This window comes from Ambystoma mexicanum, chromosome 7q (assembly GCF_040938575.1).
Source record: "Ambystoma mexicanum isolate Mex_15411 chromosome 7q, UKY_AmexF1_1, whole genome shotgun sequence".
Taxonomy (NCBI): Eukaryota; Metazoa; Chordata; class Amphibia; order Caudata; family Ambystomatidae; genus Ambystoma; species Ambystoma mexicanum.
In genome coordinates this window covers 806728003-806747208 of record NC_090941.1, presented here as the reverse complement: position 1 = coordinate 806747208, position 19206 = coordinate 806728003, and the positions used below count along the sequence as shown (strand labels likewise).

The 19206-nt window shown below is 42.7% G+C and overlaps 1 protein-coding gene across 1 annotated transcript in view; it reads right to left on the bottom strand.

Annotated features, from left to right (window-relative positions):
* The window catches only part of TRPC6 (transient receptor potential cation channel subfamily C member 6), a 1461060-nt gene that overhangs the window by 436249 nt on the left and 1005605 nt on the right, over positions 1-19206 (bottom strand). The window contains exon 9 of the mRNA XM_069639093.1: positions 13420-13623. Within this exon, the coding sequence (XP_069495194.1) occupies positions 13420-13623 (204 nt within the window). The remainder of the gene's footprint in view (positions 1-13419; positions 13624-19206) is intronic.

Below are 19206 nucleotides of genomic sequence, written 5' to 3'. Positions count from 1 at the left end.
CTTGATGGCAGTATTATACCAAAAGCATGACAAGGTCAATAAAGTAATCTCCTTTGCAAGCAAAACTTTATCCTCTGTGGAGGAAAAATTCAACGATTGTGAGAAGGTACTCCTGGCAACGGTGTGGGCATTGAAGAATTACCGCTCGTTTATCCAGGGGGAACATATCATAGTGGAGACTCCACACCAGCCTCTGCAATACCTCCAAAGTGACAGAATCCGGGCCGGAAATGTGAGTAATTCCCGAATTACTTCCTGGATTCTGTCAATGCAAGGCTTTCCTGTAGAGGTCAGATATGGCCAAAACAAGAAGAGTCCCCTCGCGCAAGGTCTGGCTGACTTGCATGATTGTGCCAGAGAAAACTGTCTCGAGGACGAAAGTCTAAAAATCAAGGACAACATGGAGGCATACCTTAATTACCCACACAAAGTCTTTGAAGAAGACAAGTGTGAGGGAATGCCCACTGTCTATGTGGATGGATGCTCTTACCATGTTGACAACAACGGGGAGAAAGAACTGGTGGCCGGTGTAGGGAATGCATGGGTGAATGAGTCCCCAAGAACCCTCCGCTGGATACAAAATTGGTCCCCGAAGTAGTCAGGTGGCAGAGTTGATGGCTGTGCATCAAGCCATCCTCACTGCCGTCCAACATTAACTCAATGAACTGGTCATAATCACAGATTCGGATTATGTACGGAACGGGTTTGTGGAGCACCTGGTTAATTGGAAAACCAGAGGCATGTTATGTGCTAATAACAAACCCTTGAAACATGGGAAGTTAATCCAAAACATTGATGATCTGGTCACCTCGAATGGGATGACCATCTACTGGAAAAAGATCAAGGGTCATTCCAAAGTAGAGGGACCAGACAAAACTGGAAATGACTTAGCTGATCAGCTGGCTAAAACCGGGGCCATCCAAGGGGATCTAATAGAGATAGAGTCCCTGTTGGGGGAAATCCAGGTCACTGCCATCACTACTCCCAGACCAATGCTCACAATGATCTTTCAACTGCACTATGGAGTAAGGAGACCTCTGATGCTGATTTAATTACAGCTCAGAAGGGGGATTCAATTATTGGTAAGTTTTACCAACACCTTGAGGACCCTGAGAGCTTTCCCCTGACAGATACCAATTACATTGGGAAAGAGGACCTAAGAGTGTTGATGAAATGTCCAAAAAGGTTCCGAATCCAAGACGGTTTGTTGGTAAGGAAATCCCAAGCTGGCCATGATCAGTGGGTGGTCCCTACCTCATTCCGAAGCCTGATGTTAAGTCACGCCCATGATGCGGCCACCGCCGGTCATAGGGGGTTTCACACAACACTGGAAATCTTAAGAGAGGTTGCATACTGGCCACACATGGGGCAGGACCTCGACAAAAACTTGAAGGGGTGTCTTGTGTGTGTACAATTTCAGCCATCATCCCTCACACACTGTGCGCCTCTCCAAAAGAGGGGGATGACACTGTCATGGTCAGATTTGCAAATCGACTTTGTAGGCCCTGTAATTCGCTCGTCTAGAGGAAACAAGTACATGTTGACCGTTACATGCTTGTTTACCAAGTGGGTGGAATGTCTCCCAGCCCCAAACTGCAAGGCAGAAACAGCAGCTGCCCTGATGATTAACCACATCTTTTCCCGTTTTGGTCTACCTCAAAGGATTGAGTCAGACAGAGGTAGCCACTTCACCAGCGAAGTAATGACAAAGATGTGGGAGATACTGGGGGTTAAAAGGAAGCTACACATTGCTTACAGGCCAGCCTCTTCTGGAGCAGCAGAGAGATATAACCGAACCATTGTGAGCATCTTAAAAAAGTTTGTGGCAGATTCTGGGCCAAATTGGGATATCCGACTACCTCTGGTCCTAATGGCCATCAGATCTACCCCTTCATCTGCAACCAAAATGTCACCATTTGAGTTGATGACGGGGCACAAGATGGTTCTTCCCCAGCATTTACTCTACAGGACCCAAGAGCGGATACTGATAAATGCCTCCACAACTCATGAGTATGTGGAGAATTTAAGGAAACACCTTCAACATGCTTTTGCCTATGCTCAGCGGAATCTAGAAAGATCAGCCGAGAGCATGAAGACCCACTATGATTTGAAAACTACCTGAAAGGAATATAAGGTGGGTGATCGGGGTCTAGCTATACAATTTCCAAAGGAACCAGGCCAAACAGCGAAAATTCTTGCCTACATGGAAGGGACCGTTTGAAATTATAGACAAGATCTCCCCTGTTGCCTATAAGATCTGCATCCCCAAAGGCAGTTTGGCAGAGGGGGAAGATAAGTGGGTCCATATAAATCAGCTAAAGTGTTGCCATCCCAGGCACACTCTGCAACAACTGGAGGAGTCCTCTGCAATACCAGAGAGGACCGCCCCAGAGTAATTCAATTCCAACCCTAAAATATCCCACATATAGTCTCTAAAATATTATGATTTGGAAAAAAAAATGTCTTTTGATTGTATCTTGTTTTTTGTTAAAATAAGAACGCAAATGTTTTGACTATAAAATGTATATGCCACCCCACTATATCAATGGTCGGGAAGAAATGTCTACGAATAGGTATTGCCGCTTTCCTTTGTCGTCCTAGGAGAAAGAAAACCTGTAGACTGGCCAAGGAGGACGATCCGGAGACCGGGAGCGAAGATCCGAGGGGCCCGGGGTACCGCCCAATCCTCCCATCAGGACCAGCAAGGAGAACTGATTGATCGACTGGAGGGAGGAAAAGATGCTGAACTGTGTCATCTATGGAATTGGAAGAAGAGGAGGCGAACATCCCAGATCTTGCGAGTTCCATCAGTGAAAGGACAGAATGGCCATACCAAGAGGGGGGGCTTGTGGGATGTTTTTACCCATGCATCCAATCCCTACCATAAAACTGTGCAGTACTGGCATGGAAAACATCATGATGGCCAGAACTCCCCAGTGAGTGCACAGGGAAAACATGAAGAATAGGCTGCCACCCATTTTTGCCTATGTTGTGAGCACAGGAGGGCACTGCCTAAAACCACCATTGGGCTACACACACAGTAGCCTGAAACCATTGGGAATGGCAATGCTGATTGCCAAAAAGCAACTCAGAACTGTGGGGAATTCATTTTCTTAATCCCAAAAATGGTTGCAATACCAGTACTCACCACTATCAGAAAGCCGGCGTTTTAAAACCACAAGACTTTTGTGTAAAACTGAACAGAGGAAACCAAACCAGACCAAGGAAAGACCTGCTAAGAGGTGGATACAATGTAAAACTATATTCTGAAATGACTTGAAGGAAGTAATTATTTAATGTATAGGTAAAAATTTTAAGTTTGATTTAAACTGGGAACTAAAGTGACATTTAGCTGAATTCTGCCTGACAACTACCCCCGACAGGAGAAACCTGCTCAGCCACTCCACCCAGGCCTAGCTGCATCCTGCTTCCCCACCAAAAGGAGTTGACACCTCTCTGATTAGATTAGGGGAGGGGCAACTGCAGGAAACTGAACAATGGACTCAGGCAAATGTTATATTGGGGGGGGCCGTAAAGTGGCTTCCTCTTGGGAGAAGTGGGAGGAGAAGTGCCTGTGAGAGCCAGCTGAGCTTGGGGGAAGTGGATAAACCAGTTCTTCCACCATGTGATGTGGGAAGCCACACCCCTTTTTGACCAGGGCATAAGTTAAAAAGATAGATAACTCATAGTGCGGCTGGTCAAAATTATATAAGTAATATCATTCTTCTTGTGATTTTTCCGTGCACGTTTTAAGAGGCGTTAGGACCCTGTGGTGTATTCTGGGGGGTTGCTAGCGGAAAATAGGGTCTTACTCCAAATGTCTGCATGTTAAAAATCTGACACTTCATCATACTCCTTGCGCACATGTGTGTAATTCTTGGTAAATGTCCGATATTGGTAAACCAGTCAAAAAGCGCAAAATGTTGTCATTTTTTAATGCAAGCCCCCAGGAAGATCAGAGGCGGACAAGCATGGACCATAAGGAATATATAATGTGTACATGTAATTTCAACAAATGATGTATCTGGGAAATATGTATTTGAATCAAATATAGATTTGTGGGCAAATTGACCAGGGGAGGATCCTCTGACCCATAAACAGACCTCATCATGATGACAATCCATTTCCTTCCCCCAATCATGGGAGAGGGGAGAATTGGGCCAATGACAAGTAGAGAGGGGCAGGCTCAGTTATGCCATGCACACACCCACTTCCAAAACACATAAAAAGAGACTGCTGGGACAGGTAGAGACATTCAATTCCAGACTTCACATCCATCAATCTCCAAAGACCAGAACTTTACTTCAGAACTTAAAGCAAGTGCCTACACCCACAAACTGAGAACTCTTCTCAGCAGGCCTCAGCATCCTTAAAATCATCTGCAAACTATTCCACAGCCGGACGAGCTGTCTGAATTCTGTGCCAAGAACTTTTGCCAGTACCCAGAAAGCAGTGTTACATCCAGAATCCACTTGATCCGGACCGGAAGCAGACCAGAGATCCAGAGAACCACAGGCCGCTGTATCCAGAGAGCGGACCCAGATCGCTGTGAAGTGCCGAGACCAGAACCGGAGTCCAGTCCAAAACCTGACCAGATCCGTGGCGAGGCCCATTCCTGCCCAAAATATATTGTGAGTACCGCCAGAACTGTGGAGAACCCAATCTCTTAGTTAAAATAATCTAATCCAAACTATTTTAACCTAAGTAGAACTGCCTCCTAAAAATCGTGTCATCTGTCATTTTTAAAGCTGCACAACTGTCACCTGTCATTTTGAGTTTTACTTTAAATCCGAAAATCTACCTTTATTAAATCGTCCCTATCTCTTGAACCGTTTGGGCTAGGAACGAAATTTAACTTTCAAGCTGTGATTCTAGGCTTTCCAACGAACCTAGAACCGACTTCCTACTCCTTATACTTTTACCGCAATCGCGATTCACGCACTCGCAAAATTTACCGCGATTTGCGATTTGGCTCAATTTCTCCACTTGTCAAAATAGCAGCTCCATTCTTTCCTTTGTTAAAATCCGTTTGCAACCTGGTAATAACTCATAGAGCATTGCTAAAGTGAGCCTGAACTAATACCAACAAGCATCTCTCACCACCCTGAACCTCTAGAGGGAATTAAAAGAATTTTTAGCACATTTCTCACTTCATTGTCATCACATTCAAATTATTTTTGGGCCTGAGTTTCAAACCTCTACCTGCTTTCCTCTAAGCTTGCTGGGGGGGCACTACATTTCGTATTGCATTTTGTTGGGATTCTTGAAGACTGTGTGCTCTCCTTCCATTTCTAACATTGCATAGGGGGAGGGGAGTGAATTGTCAAGGAAAAGTGATTACATTGTCTTTTGTTGAAGCCATATCAAGTTATTTTCTGTACTGCATTTCATTCATCATTGCGTTTCCTTGAACCATATAAAGCATTCTTTCCCACCTTATTCTTCTGTTCCTATCCATAAGTTACCTCTTGCTGATTACTGCTCATATTCACAAGTTTATTTATTTATAGAAGTGTGATATATATATATATATATTGTTTAGATTTTCAAATAAACCTTTTAATTTGCAAAACAAACCTACTTCTTGGCTCAGTGGGGTCAGGGGGATTCTAAGAGGGGGGTGTTATACAAGGGTTGTCATCCAGAGTACTGAACTGGGCATAAAAATACATCAATAAGGGTTTTCCTCAGCATCCCAGACTAGGCATTGACTTAGCTGTAGTGTTGATTGAATATCGCTTAGAAAAATGGGGGCTCGGAGCCGGGATATTCTGGGTTAGATTTACCACTTGTGCAGATTAATACAGTGTGCCAACTGACCAGATACACATATCCGGTTAGATCACCACGCTATTTTACACTGTGAAAGCATCCCTCAAAGGAACGCTCTAAGGAAACGGTCTGTTTTGCAAAATAAAATACAAACTTCTGTAAGTCAGGAAGGAACTCAAATTCCAGAATGACGACCTTGGTAGATATGAAAATAGCCAGAGAGCACTTCTTACATAAGCTATTTGTGAGAGGTGAGTGGACTCATCAGGACCAAACGGTCTGGTTGCAGGCAATCGCGCAACAGGTCACTGAAACAGGGTCAGATAATGGAGAGATCAGGGTCCATTACATGTGGCCCTGAGTGAATTATACATGGCTCCTAAAGTTAAAGATGAACACGACAAGATGGTTAGGATAGCGGCATATTTGTATCTATATATGGGAGCCATGCAGGACAAATGTGCTGAAGGCCAAGATCTGGCAAGTAGGCAACAGATGGCGTTAGAAAAGGCCCAATCTGACCTGGTCTCTTCTGAGCAGAGGCTGCAGAGGAGCCAGGAGTCAGAAAATGATAGTAGGCAGTATATCATTAAAATAAAAGAGGACATGGATATACTGCAACAAGAAAAGACAGACCAGGATACCAGAATCCTGGCTTTGCAGAAGGAGTACCAAGACAGTTTGGACTCCTTACTGCAGAGCCAGAAAAAACTGGAGCAACAGATCAATTTCAACAGGGCATGCACAGAGCAAGTAGCCACCCTGCAAATCCAACTAGACAGAGAGAAAGAGGAAAGCAATAAATTGATTTTGAAAGACCTGGATACCCAGGCAGAGTTTGATGAAGAACGCCAGAAAGCTGGTGCCTTTCAAAGGCAGAGGGACGACCTGGCTTCACAAATGAAGGCTCTTGGTCAGGAAAGGGATACCTTAGGCCAGGAAGTCTGCCATTTAAAAAGAAAAATTGAAGAAAATCACTTGGCCCTCCAGGGGCTGGGTGACCTCCAAAAAGAGCATCAGGGCTTGCTAGATCACACCAGGAGGGTGGAGGAGGCCCTGGCAAGAAAGGAGCAGGCCAGTAGGGATGGGACTGAGGAGGCAACCCTCCTGCAACAGAGACTGGCCCAGTACTCCAGGACCAATCAGGAGGCACAGAGGAGGCTCACCTTGCACTGGGGACTGTATCAAGTACCCATACAGGACCCCTCCCCGCCCCCCGTTTTCTTCCTTTTCTGCACTTATTTAGACCTACCTAGCCTGCTGCCGTAAACACAGCACTTGCCACTTGCTGGCTGCACTACCACTGTTTGTTGCCTCTATTATCTATTTATTTTATTTATTATTATTTATCTTTTCTCCGCTACTCCGCACTTTCCACTCCCCCATGCACTTTTCCCCTTTCTCATATACTTGCACGTTCTCAATGTCACTGGGCCTAGTAAGATTGTTTTTTGTTCCCCCCTGTTACCCTCCCTTGCTCTGTCGGGCTCTGAAACACTTGTGTATGAGCGCAACACAGATAAAATATCATATCATATCATATGACCATGAATTAGAAAGATATTGCAAATAGGAGATATAATAGATGGCAAAGTTACAAAGCATTTGTGATTGCGAAAGTGATACAAGATACCAATATTGCATACTAGGACTGAAGAGAAAGTCCCAAGGACTTCATTGAGTGGCAAACATGTGGAAGGCGTATGAGCAAATAGTATTCTGGGAATTCCCAAGATGTTACATGAGTCACAAGGACAGTACCTTGAAAAGGAGAACGCATATAAAGGGGTATTTCATTAATGCGAATCCAGATCCTGACAAATAAGCCAATTATTCCTTCGATAGCTACCCGAGGAGATAAATGACCACACATTCCAAGAACTAATCTTCAGGGCATAACGCAAATGCAGCCCTTTTGCTCATTTCCCCCTTTCCACCTCCTCTGCACTTGCGCGATCTGAATGTCACCTGGCCTAGCAGGATCGCTGTCTCTGTCTTCCCTCTGATTCCCCTCCCTTGCCTCTGGCGCCTTGAAACACTCATGTATAGGCGCGTTATAAATGGCACATCATATCATAGCATAAATGGGTCAATCAGGAGACAGACGGATCCAGGAAGCATTCTTCAACTCAAGATTTCCTCGCATCTTAGAACAGATTTCCTTCAGCTCCATGGGAATCCATCCTGTAATGGTGCCAACAGGAATCCTTTGGAACTGGAGACACCCTTGTACTTTTATCTCAATTGTACTGTTTGTGAGGACTGTGTGTGCAAAGCGGCGAGGCCGCACTTAGAGTAGTACGTGCTTGGTGTGAGGGCGCTGTGCAGAATAGCGAGACACAGAACAATGGGCCAGATTTACAGAGCGTTTTTCAATGGGATTGCGCCATTTTAAAACGCTTTTGTAAATCGGCCCAATGTGTGCAATGGGGGCCTTTGTTTAGAGCAGTGGGAGCTTAGTGCGCAGCAGTGCTCTGTGCAGATCAGGGAAGGAACTCTATGTACAGGGAAATAAAAGGGTGCACGCTCCCACCCGCCGAAGTCCAGTCTTTCACCATTCGACTTAAAATTGCTCATGAAATCATTCATACTCATTCATACTCATTCTCTTTTTAAACCAATGAAAAGGGCAGAGAATGGCAGATGGCACGTCCTCTGGGAATGCCAGGCTTTGATGTGAACACCACAGGGGCTTAAGTGAAAGTTCAAAGGGGCGTGCACTTTACAACCAGTGAAATATAACAACAACGGAAAAGGAGACATGGGCAGCACATATAGGGTAATAGGGGTACAACATTGGTTCAAAATAGATGGGCATTCCCCTTTACAGGTAAAATAGAGGCACACAACTGCATCCCTAACCACTTCAAATATATTGAAGAACACATAATGAAGCAATCTTAAAAAACAGAACAGCACAAAGAAAAATATTGTGTTTACATTTAATGTGCGTACAGTAAAAGGGAATCAATTACATTCTATTCACATCAGCCATATCGCAATTTCTGTTTCTATTATATGCCTTTGCAAAAGCACTCTCGAAGATGAGACTTCTTGTTAGGCCAATACATGATATAGCAACGTGCATCCTCGTGTCGCAGTGCTCCGGCATCTATGGAGCTCTGTGTTGCCTTGTAGCACCACTAGTATCCCAATAGTGAGCCATTCACAGGGCTTTTCAAACAATCTTGGCTCACCCCATTTAAATCGAGTATTGACGCAAATCCCTTTTACCGGTGAGAAAGTGAAGAGGGTAAATGCATTTGAATTGGCTGACTTTGCCTTTCATCCTCTTGGGGCCAATAAAATGAGGACCCTTAAATGATATTATAATTACAGCTAATATTATTTAATTGCCTAAAGGGAACTTGTTTGAGTGCACTATGAATATTGTTTAATTCTTCTTCATATCACTGTATAGAATGGAGGTAAAAAGAAGACTCCCAGTACTACCGAATGATGGAGGGAGAGGTGTGTTGTATAGAAAGGGCCTTAAATAAACTGGTAATAGCTTAGTAAATTGATCAAATGCTACATATATAGGTTTCATCTGCAGGTCACAGATTCCAGTCCCAATAAGATACTTCAGCAGGTTAATATACCTGTTGCAGAGATCTGTGTGTAGCCAGCGGGCCATCTAGTTAATGCCAGTGCAATAGCCTTATTGGTATGGGCGCTTCCTTCATGGATAGTGACATGCATAACATTCCTTGGCAGATAGCTCACAGAGCAAAGTACTGCCCTCTGACATCGGGACACCCTGCACTTTGCAGATTTGATTCCCATGCCAGGACTGACTCAGCTGTTCGTCATTATAAGGCCGATATATTTACAGTGCTACTAGGAAACTGTAGGAATGTGGCAGCTTACGCTAAGATTACTGAAACACTGAATATGATATTACATTTGTTTTTTTTTCATGGATAAATCACCGTTTTGATTGTGGCACACGTGGGGTGCATCGAACTGAATGCACTTGGTAAATATTAGCATGTTATGTTTAAGAATGACATTACTTAAGCAATAAGCCCCGAGCCAGGGGTGGGGGGCCCTTGCCGGGTCAATGCCCCCATCCCGGCGAGGGGCTTATTGCTATTAGTATCCCGACCCACTAGACAGGAGTACTAATAGTGTGCTTTTTTAGTTGCAAGACACTCTGGCATTTTGCAGGTGAGAAAAATGCAATAGAAATGGGAAACAAAGTCTGTTTTCCCTTTTTATAGCAGCCATTTAAAATAGTAAAAACAGTAAACAAAGAAGATGGCCACAATGGGACGGGAGAGGGGACAACATGTAGTCTCTTCTCCCTTACCATAACGGCCATTGAAAAGATTGAAAAAAAATGTAACCAACAAAATTGCCATGGAAAGGGAGAAGGCACTACATGTAGTCCCTCTCCCTTTCCATGGTGGCGTGTCGCAGAATGGGAGTGGACATGCCGTGGCCAGAAGTGTACCCAGTGTGTCCACCCCCTAGAAAGGAGAAAGGTAAGTGGGGCAGGAGGGGGAGGGAGGGAAATCTGTGAAAAGGGGGGGTGGGGAAGCAGTGGAGGGGCACTTACCTCTTTCCCCAGCGGGGAGATGAAAGTCTCCAGCCCCGAGGAGTCTCATAGCAGCAGGATTACTGCACGGTAATGCCCCTGATCCAACCCTCCCCATTGGTTGGGAAGACAAAGCTCCACTCCCACCGCATACTCATTTGTAGTGATTTACTTTGAGGGTATTATTTCGGAATTTCGAAATTTACTTCAAATGATCTTTTAGGGGGTCATCCCATCCCTCCTTGCCCTTCACTGCCACCTTTACCACAAGCTCCTTCCCACCCCCTTTACCCCTTACCGTCCAAATACATATATAAATTCAAAGTATTGTCGAAGTACAGCTAAGTACAGTACTTTATGGAAACAACAGGATCCCAGTAAATATGGGTTATCTGGCGAACAGAATAGCTCTTGAAAGATTCCCCATAAAGGCCATACAGCTGAAGAATGAAGCTTCAAAGTGGTGTTATTTTCTAAGTAAAACACCCCCATAAAAGTGAAAAGAAACCTTTGAAGGTAATACATTTACAACTTGACAGTTTAAAATGTGGGATCAAGGTAAAGGCATATGTTCAGATAGCCTGAGACAAAAATAAAGGCACCACATCAAAAGAAGTGCACCCAGTGTACCTTCAAGGCGTTGCCCGGGTCTGTAGATGACATACACGTGGGGGTCTGCTATAGCCTTGTCTATGTTATATTGTGTCATAACTTCCTATTTTTGAAAAATCACAAAATTGTCAATCTCTCAAAATCACCTATACTGATAGCACAGTGCCAGACCCTGCCCTGTGCAGGGCACATGGGTGGGGTTGGCCACATTTCACTATGGCCAGTACACCCCAGACTGGTATGCTGACCTCGGGCCAAAAGTTAAGCCCACCAACTGTTGTGGGGCAGGAGGCAAGAATCGCAATATCGGCAAGCTCCCGAAACTGCCAATACTGATAGCACAGGGCTGTACCCCGTCCTGTACAGGGTGAATGGGTGGGGTTCGTCAGATTTCATTATCGCCAATTCACCCCAGACTGGTATACCGACCTGGGGGCAAAATGTTAGTTATGGGGCTGGAGGCAATCCCCGAACATACAAACACACTTTCAAAAATATATACAGATTCGAGGATAGGTGGGGTTCATCCACACTTTTTCATCTTAACATTATATTGTTTGACAATGAGTTGTTTAAGTCACAACTGTAGGGTGCTTCAGATATGGTGTACCCCCGTTGTAATATGTTAGATTGCTAAGGACATTTTCAATTTTTTAAAAAAATGCTTTGCGCAGATATTCATATTTAAAAAATGGAACTGTTAGGGTGAATTTTAATATATTTACTTTATGACTTCCTTCGTTATTAGTGATTGCATTATTTTTTACATCTTAATTTTCACCACTTTGTTTTAATAATGGGGTATTTTACATGTGCTTTTTTAACATAGAACCAGTTATTTACTCCATGAAGTACATATAAATGTATTCTGCATGTTTTTACCTGTACTACTATACTCACGATGGGTACCTTGGAGAGTTAACACATTCGAATAGCATACTGACCAGCTAACACATTTACATCAAAATTCCTGATCCACTACTTAATGTTAGAATGTAAACGGTGTAACATCTTTATCAGTTTATATGGAGGAATAACTTGTCAATGCATTCCTGTAGCAGTGTTGGTGAATGGTATGAGGGCACAGTACACTTCACTCTTTTGTCCATGTGTTTAACATAGATCAGTGAGCACAAGCAGGTTAGATAGAACAATGAGCAAAGCGCTCGTCCCTGGTATCTATGTGCAGCCTGCTGTGGCATGCTCGAATCCCGGCAGGGTCATCTCAGCCTTTCATCCTTCCAAGGTCGATAAATTGACTACCTCTCTGTGGGATAATAAAGTCTTCTGTTATTCCAGCACTCTGAGACTGATGGGTGTGTTGTGCTGTCAAAACCCCTATTTCACGAAAAGCAGAGTGGTCACAATGGAAGTTTGCATCATTGTTGCAGAAACTGGCAACAGTCATTGAAGAGTATGTAAGTTAGCTTCAAGAAAAAGAATGTAGATTTGAGGAAAAGAAGACTGGAACATACTGAAGTTTATACAATACTAATGTAACATGTTATATGGTTCAGAGATGAGATTATGCCATTTCCTTTAATAACTTATGGGTGGACCTATCAAATCAAGATATTGTATTTGCAAACGAGAAAGGCGGATTGACCAATCACAATCTGCCTTTCTCAGGAATGATTTGCGTTCACTGCCCGTGGTGTAAAGAAAAGTCAATAAAAATGGCCACGGACATATCAATAGAAAAGGCGTTTGGACCCTTTTCGGATGTTGACGACCATTTTGGAACCTGTTTTCCAAGGCAAGGCTGGCGTCATCCGAAAAGGGACCTAGTCCCTTTTCTATTTTAATGGTGCCGCCCATTTTAAACCTTTTTTTCATTCTGACGGGAGATTCAGGGGTGCAAATGGCTTTCATATCAATGTACTTGCTGTCTTTGATTGTAGCTTTCACGCCCCCGTCAGCGGGGAGGGGAGGCAGCAGACATTGGATTTAATGTCCCACAGCCCGAGCTGAGGCCCTTGCTTCGGTCGACCTACAAAGCTTGGGCTGGCGGGCAGTTAGATCCCATGTCTGCCCTGCCACCGGGGTATGAAAGCTACAATCAAAGACAGCAAGTACATTGATATTCCTGCCTGAGCTTACATCGCATTTCCATCATAAATGATGAAACGCTTATGTATAGTTTACTGCACTTCTTGAGATTCATATTTTATTTTAGTGCTCACAAACTTGATTCAGATTAGCAAACTGCACTAATGTTATTGTTGTAGAGAAATCAATACTCACGTAAAATGTGTTTTGCATAAATATGGAGAAATCCATATATGACTGCTTTCAAATATGTAGAAATCCAATGAAGATAATCTTGAACTAAACTATTAAGAAGTCAGTGCATGCACAGATAAATACTATTTAATGGCAATCATAACTGACCCTTGATATTTCCAAAAGCAAGATGTGTGGATGTTCATTTTACAGAATTTCATGTCCAATGTTTTCTCCAGAACTAGTATAACAACCTTAGTAAAGACACCTACCTTATTCATCTCTGAGTCTTCGCAAAATGATTTCTTGTGACAGGAAAGCAGTTTAGAAAGGCCTGCCCTTATTCGCAGTAAAGCGCATATGAAGGACTTTGGGCTTGGTACTAGGTTAAAGGGCACAGGAAGAGTTCTTCCCTCTTCAAAATAGGAAAACCACAATTTAGCCCTGGCAAATTTCCATTCCACATCAGAATCATCCTGAAAGAGATATAAGTCATAAAATGCTGCACTCAGAATTAATAATTCTACACAACAAACAACATCAGATACATATCTCCAACACTGTTGGAAACTTTTAAAATCTTTGCACACATTTTAAATATCACAGGTATGCAGGACAGAAACATCTACATATAATTCTATACATTAAAGTCTACATTATAGTCTACAAATTGTTCTATTCAAATCATACTCTGGTAATGATACGTGTTACATCACACCTTTGGCTTATGTATACTTTGTTGACACACACACATCGGTAATGGTGCCGTGATTTACACATATAATAAAACATCATCTTGATTTTGGGGCCATGACCACACCTAAAGTATGGCTGTGAAGTCCAGTAAAGGTGCGTACAGAGGGTCAGTGCTAACAATAATTTCAAAGCCACCACACTCTCTCACCTGCTTCTACCCTAGTCATCTGTTGTGATAGAGCTTTCATTGTGGCCCGTGACATGCAGTTGCAATCTGGCATTCCTAGTAACTTGATTGGCTGTTCCAATTTTGCATTTCAAACAAATGTACTAATGAAACAATATTGATAGCTGAGCCAGTCAGTTACGCTAGTTATTGACCTTCACTCGAATGATGGGCTTGAGCAGCAGGCCAGGTTCATAACGATGATAAGGGATGGAAACTGGTTTTATTGACTGGCTCCAAGATCAATAATATTACAGGCACAGTCGCCAACATCCCCTCCTCCTGCTCTCTCTCTCCATTACTTCAATGGTCATTGCTATGCATAGTATAAGTGCTTTGCATGAGACATGCTCTTATATTGATTGCAAAGGAAGAAAATGGCAAAAAGGTTTTGAACATTATGTCAATGTTGCATGTGGCACAAATTACAGCATAGACCGGACAAAGTCTCTGTTTTTACATCGCCTAGGACCAGCTGGACAGGTAAAATGTAAAGATTTATGGATGAAGGCCAAGATGTGAATGAATATGAGAAAGTAATAAAGAAAATGAACAAACACTATGACAAGAAAATGAGCACAATCCTAGAAAGGAACAAGTTTGGCAAACACATACAAGAAGAAGGAGAGAGTGTTGAACAGTACATACCCGCATTGCACATGTTGTCAGGAACATGCAGATTCAATCAACAGTTGGATGAGAGACTTAGAGATCAATTTATGTTGGAGTGTAGAAGTAGCAAAGTAAGAGAATGACTGTGGGCAGAGGATGACCCACCACTGGAAACAGTATTCAGAGCGGCCAAAGAAGTTGAACATACAGAAAGGTGTGTAAAGACCTTGGAGGACAGGATAAAGTAAATTGCAGTTAAACATGCACCAGTATCTACTTCTCAGCCAGTTAAGGAATTCATAGCGGTGATAAGCACCCAAACTGGGATGAGAAGATGGAATAATGAAAGAAGAGGCTCCAATTACAATAATGAAAACAGAGATACAATGGGTAAGGACTTAGGAAGGACATGGGGCATGGAAGTATGTGGCCAAAGTCAAACCACAAGGGGACAGAGAATGGTCAGAACATGCTATAGGTGTGACAGTCCATTCCACCTTGCCAACAGTGTAACATGCCCAGCACTTAAGATGATATGCAGGATATGCAAGAGTAGGGGATATACAGTGAAATGCTGGAGGAAGAAGGATTCCACCAATTGGATTGGAGAAGAAGAAAGTGATGACGGGGAAGAGTGTATAGCTGCCGTCAGGGATGAAGACATGACAAATAGACCAATAACAATGGATCAAATTAATTGGTCTCTGATCACTATGATGGCTGACTCTGCTGCTAAATACACTCTGATTCCAGAGGGGGTATGGAAACAAATTGGTCCCGAATATTTGCTTGAAGTAGACATAAACCCCAGAGCATATGGTGGGGTGACGATTGATCTGATTGGCTGGTTCATGGCAACATTGGATTTTAAAGGTAGACATGCTGAAGGTCGCGTTTATGTATCAAAGAGGGGTGCATCGTCTGTCTTAAGTTGGATGCATCGAATCAAACATTTCTGAAAGCACGACTGGATCCGAATGCTGATGAAGCAGCATACTCAATAGAAGATGTAAAACACCTGAAGGGTGAGGGGGAGTTAGACGCGCTGAGAGAAGGAATCGGATACCTGAAAGGATTTATGCATCGCTTTTATTAAAAGAAGAATGCAAACCTGTTGACAGAAGCTGCGCACCATACCACTTTCCAAGAGGGGAGAAGTAAAAAATTAACTAAGGAAATTAGAGAAGGAAGGTATTATAGAAGGTATTGATGCAGCTGAGTGGGTGTCACCTCTGGTGGTGGTCCAGAAAGCGTCAGGAAAGGTCAGAGTGTGTGTGGAGCTCTGCCAATTAAACAAACATGTCATTCCAGAGAAGCATCCACTTCCCAACCTTCAGAAGTTTATCGCCACTATGGGTCCTGCAACATTTCTTTTGGCACTCGACCCTACCCTAGCCTATCACCAAATTAAATTGCACAAAGAACCACATCATCTCATGGTGTTTATTACACCAGAAGGATTATTTGAATATCGCAGGATGCCATTTGGTTTCGTTTCATCCTCTTCTGTTTTTCAAAAAGTTATGTATAGAATATTTGATGGGGATGAAGAGGTAATTTTCTTTCAGGATGATGTGCTGATTTATGCGAATAACAAAGAAGAGCATGATAGAATATTAGAGAATATTCTCAAGAAACTAGCTAGAGCAGGATTGGTACTCAGCAAGGAAAAATCTAAAATTAACAGATCAGAAATTGAATATTTGGGTTATCTGGTTTCCAAAGATGGCATTTCGCCTAAGAGGGAGTTAGTCGATGCAATAGAACGAATGCCAACACCCATCAGTAAAGAGAAAGTAAGGACATTTTTAGGAATGGCCGTATATTATGCCAAGTTCATTAAGGGATTTGCCGATCACACAAGCTACTTAAGAAGTCTATTGAGATCTAAAGTGCAGTTTTCTTTTGAATACAAACTGTGAGGAAGAATTCCGATTTATTAAACAAACTTTAGCAGTGGCACGAACATTGCAGAATTATAAGAGAGGACAACAGATTTTGATTTCTACAGATGCTAGTAATGTCGGATTAGGTGCTGTGCTCTCGCAGGTTGAGGGAAAAAGGAGCATCTGATAGCATTAGCGTCTCTGGCTGGTGAAAGCCTATGCAACTATTTAAAAAGAGCCTCTGGCAGTGAAGTGGGCTACTGACAAATTTAAGAGTTTTATTTGGGGCTCAAAATTTGAACTACACACTGACACAAACCGTTGGTTGAAATATTTTCAACTGAAGGTCTGGATAAAATGTCTGGCAGGATAAGAAGGTGGGTGTCCACACAACAGGAGTCTGCCTTTACAATTCTATATATTCCAGGTGTAAGGATGTATGCTGTTGACTGCCTGTCACGTATAACAAACAGTGCAGAAGCGGGAAATGACAATGAAGACCAGGAAGACATTTTTTTTTTTTTATTTTTTTTTTATTTTTATATGGTTTGTTACAAACCTTTAAAAAAGTAAGAACAGGATGCAGCTGGGAAGACTGTAAAAGGCCATCAGCCTAGAAAGCCCACAAGAAGAGTGTGTAAACGAAGCTTAGGAGCAACCACCAGACTAGGGAACCCTCAAGGAGGATGAACCAATCTGTAAGTCCCTCATATGACATAAATTTGACGATACAGTGTTTTGGGTTAGTTTTACGATCGCTAGAGCTTCAAAGCTAGGTGTTTTTAGGGAGAGAATGATTCACCCACTTAAGCTGGTTGTTCACCCGTCTCTGATGGCTTCGGCTGTTGTAATTCCGAATTAATTTCGGCCTTTAGTAACTTCTCCATCATTGATTCTAAAAAGAAGGTTAGTTCAATTGTTAAGCTGCGATCTGCATCTTGGGAAAGTCGTATCCACCATTCTTCAGCGGACAATGAAGGCTTTGCCCTTATGAATCTTCCAAAGTGCTTTGTGTGTTCCTGTGTTAGACGGCTGCATGCCAACGTCAGATGTTTTAGCGTTTCAGTATCTTTCCCACAGAGTCGGCACATTGTAGAGATTTGATTCATGTCATTCCGTATGTTTAGATTTTCTCTGGTTGCAAATTGGTTGAGACGATATTTCATGAATAATGTTCTGCGTTTTCTGTCTGGAAATTTGTGTAAATATGGCTGAGTTTTGTTCAAATTTCTCTCACTGTTTGGCATCAGCTTCATGATTCTGTGTTTTTTGCATGTATCACCCGTATCAATCCAATCTTGGATCCATAACAAGGATTTAACCTTGTTCGGGTTTTCCTGCAGTAGATTTCTGTCCGCTCCTATGTCGCTAAGGATTTTTTCACAGCGTTGGAGCCACATTGAGAACACAGAATTACCATGCTCTATAGCCGAGGTTTTTAGAATGTTGTATTGAATGCTCGGCTTTTTAGCAGATGCTTTACAGAATTCATTTAAAGTGTTCCACGTTATCCTTCCATTAATAGACAGAAGACTCAGCTCATGTCTTATGCAGGCAGTTGGTACACCAGGCGGTAGGCACAAGACTTTTGACCAGAACGAATGTTCCAGAGAGGCCCATAGTTCTGCTGGACATCCAAAGGCACATTCAGCTCCATGGATCAGGGCCGGTATAACTTTTGTCTTATAAAATGTTAAGACAGGTGTTAGTGAATGTTTCCCGAATTTTGAGTTAATAATGCAAGCCTGCGCTGTCAATTGTTTGCATTTTGACTTAACTTTTCCCACCCATGGAGCATCGTTTATGCTTGAGCTGAGCAGCATACCGAGATACAGGGATTGTTTTTTTTGCTCGATTTTTTCATCGTTCATTTTCCACGTGAACTTTTTTTTTCCAATGGGATCTTTATTCTTTTGCAGATCTTGCAGGATTAAGATTTCTGATTTTTGTGTATTTACATTTAATCCGTTTAGCTGGATGTATTTCGCTAAGATCCCGAGTTTTCGTTGTAGGCCTATTGGCGTCAAGTCCAAGAGGACAAGGTCATCTGCATACAGGAGCCAATGAAGATCTGTTCCATTTACTTTTGGGGGAAAAGTGTTTGCACCTTTGTATGCATCACCTAGGTCTGAGATGAATAGATTAAAGATAATAGAGGCCAGAGGGCACCCTTGCTTCACTCCTCGATAAGTTTTTATTGGAGCCGATAGGGTGCCGCTTTTGTCCAGCTTTATTTTTATCTCTGTGTCAGTATGTAATGCTTTTATTGCTAAAAGTAGGCTGAGTGGACATTGCCAATCAAACATTTTTTTCCAAAGTAGCTCTCTGTCTATGCTGTCAAAGGCTTGTGATAAGTCCACAAATGCCAGGTAGATCTTTTTGTTTCCTTTTATTGCTTCCATCTTGAGTAGATTTAGCAAAAGAAGATTTAGGCCACAGCCTACACCTTTGACAAAGCCCGCTTGGCGGGTGTCCAGATGACTTGACTCCTGAATCCAATCTTGAAGTTGTTTTTGTATTTGAGTCGCAAATATTTTTCCCACGACGTCTAACAAGGCAATTGGTCTGTAATTTTTAGGTTCGGCTCTATTGCCTTTTTTGAAGATTGGAATGACAATTGCGGTTTTCCAACTGGTTGG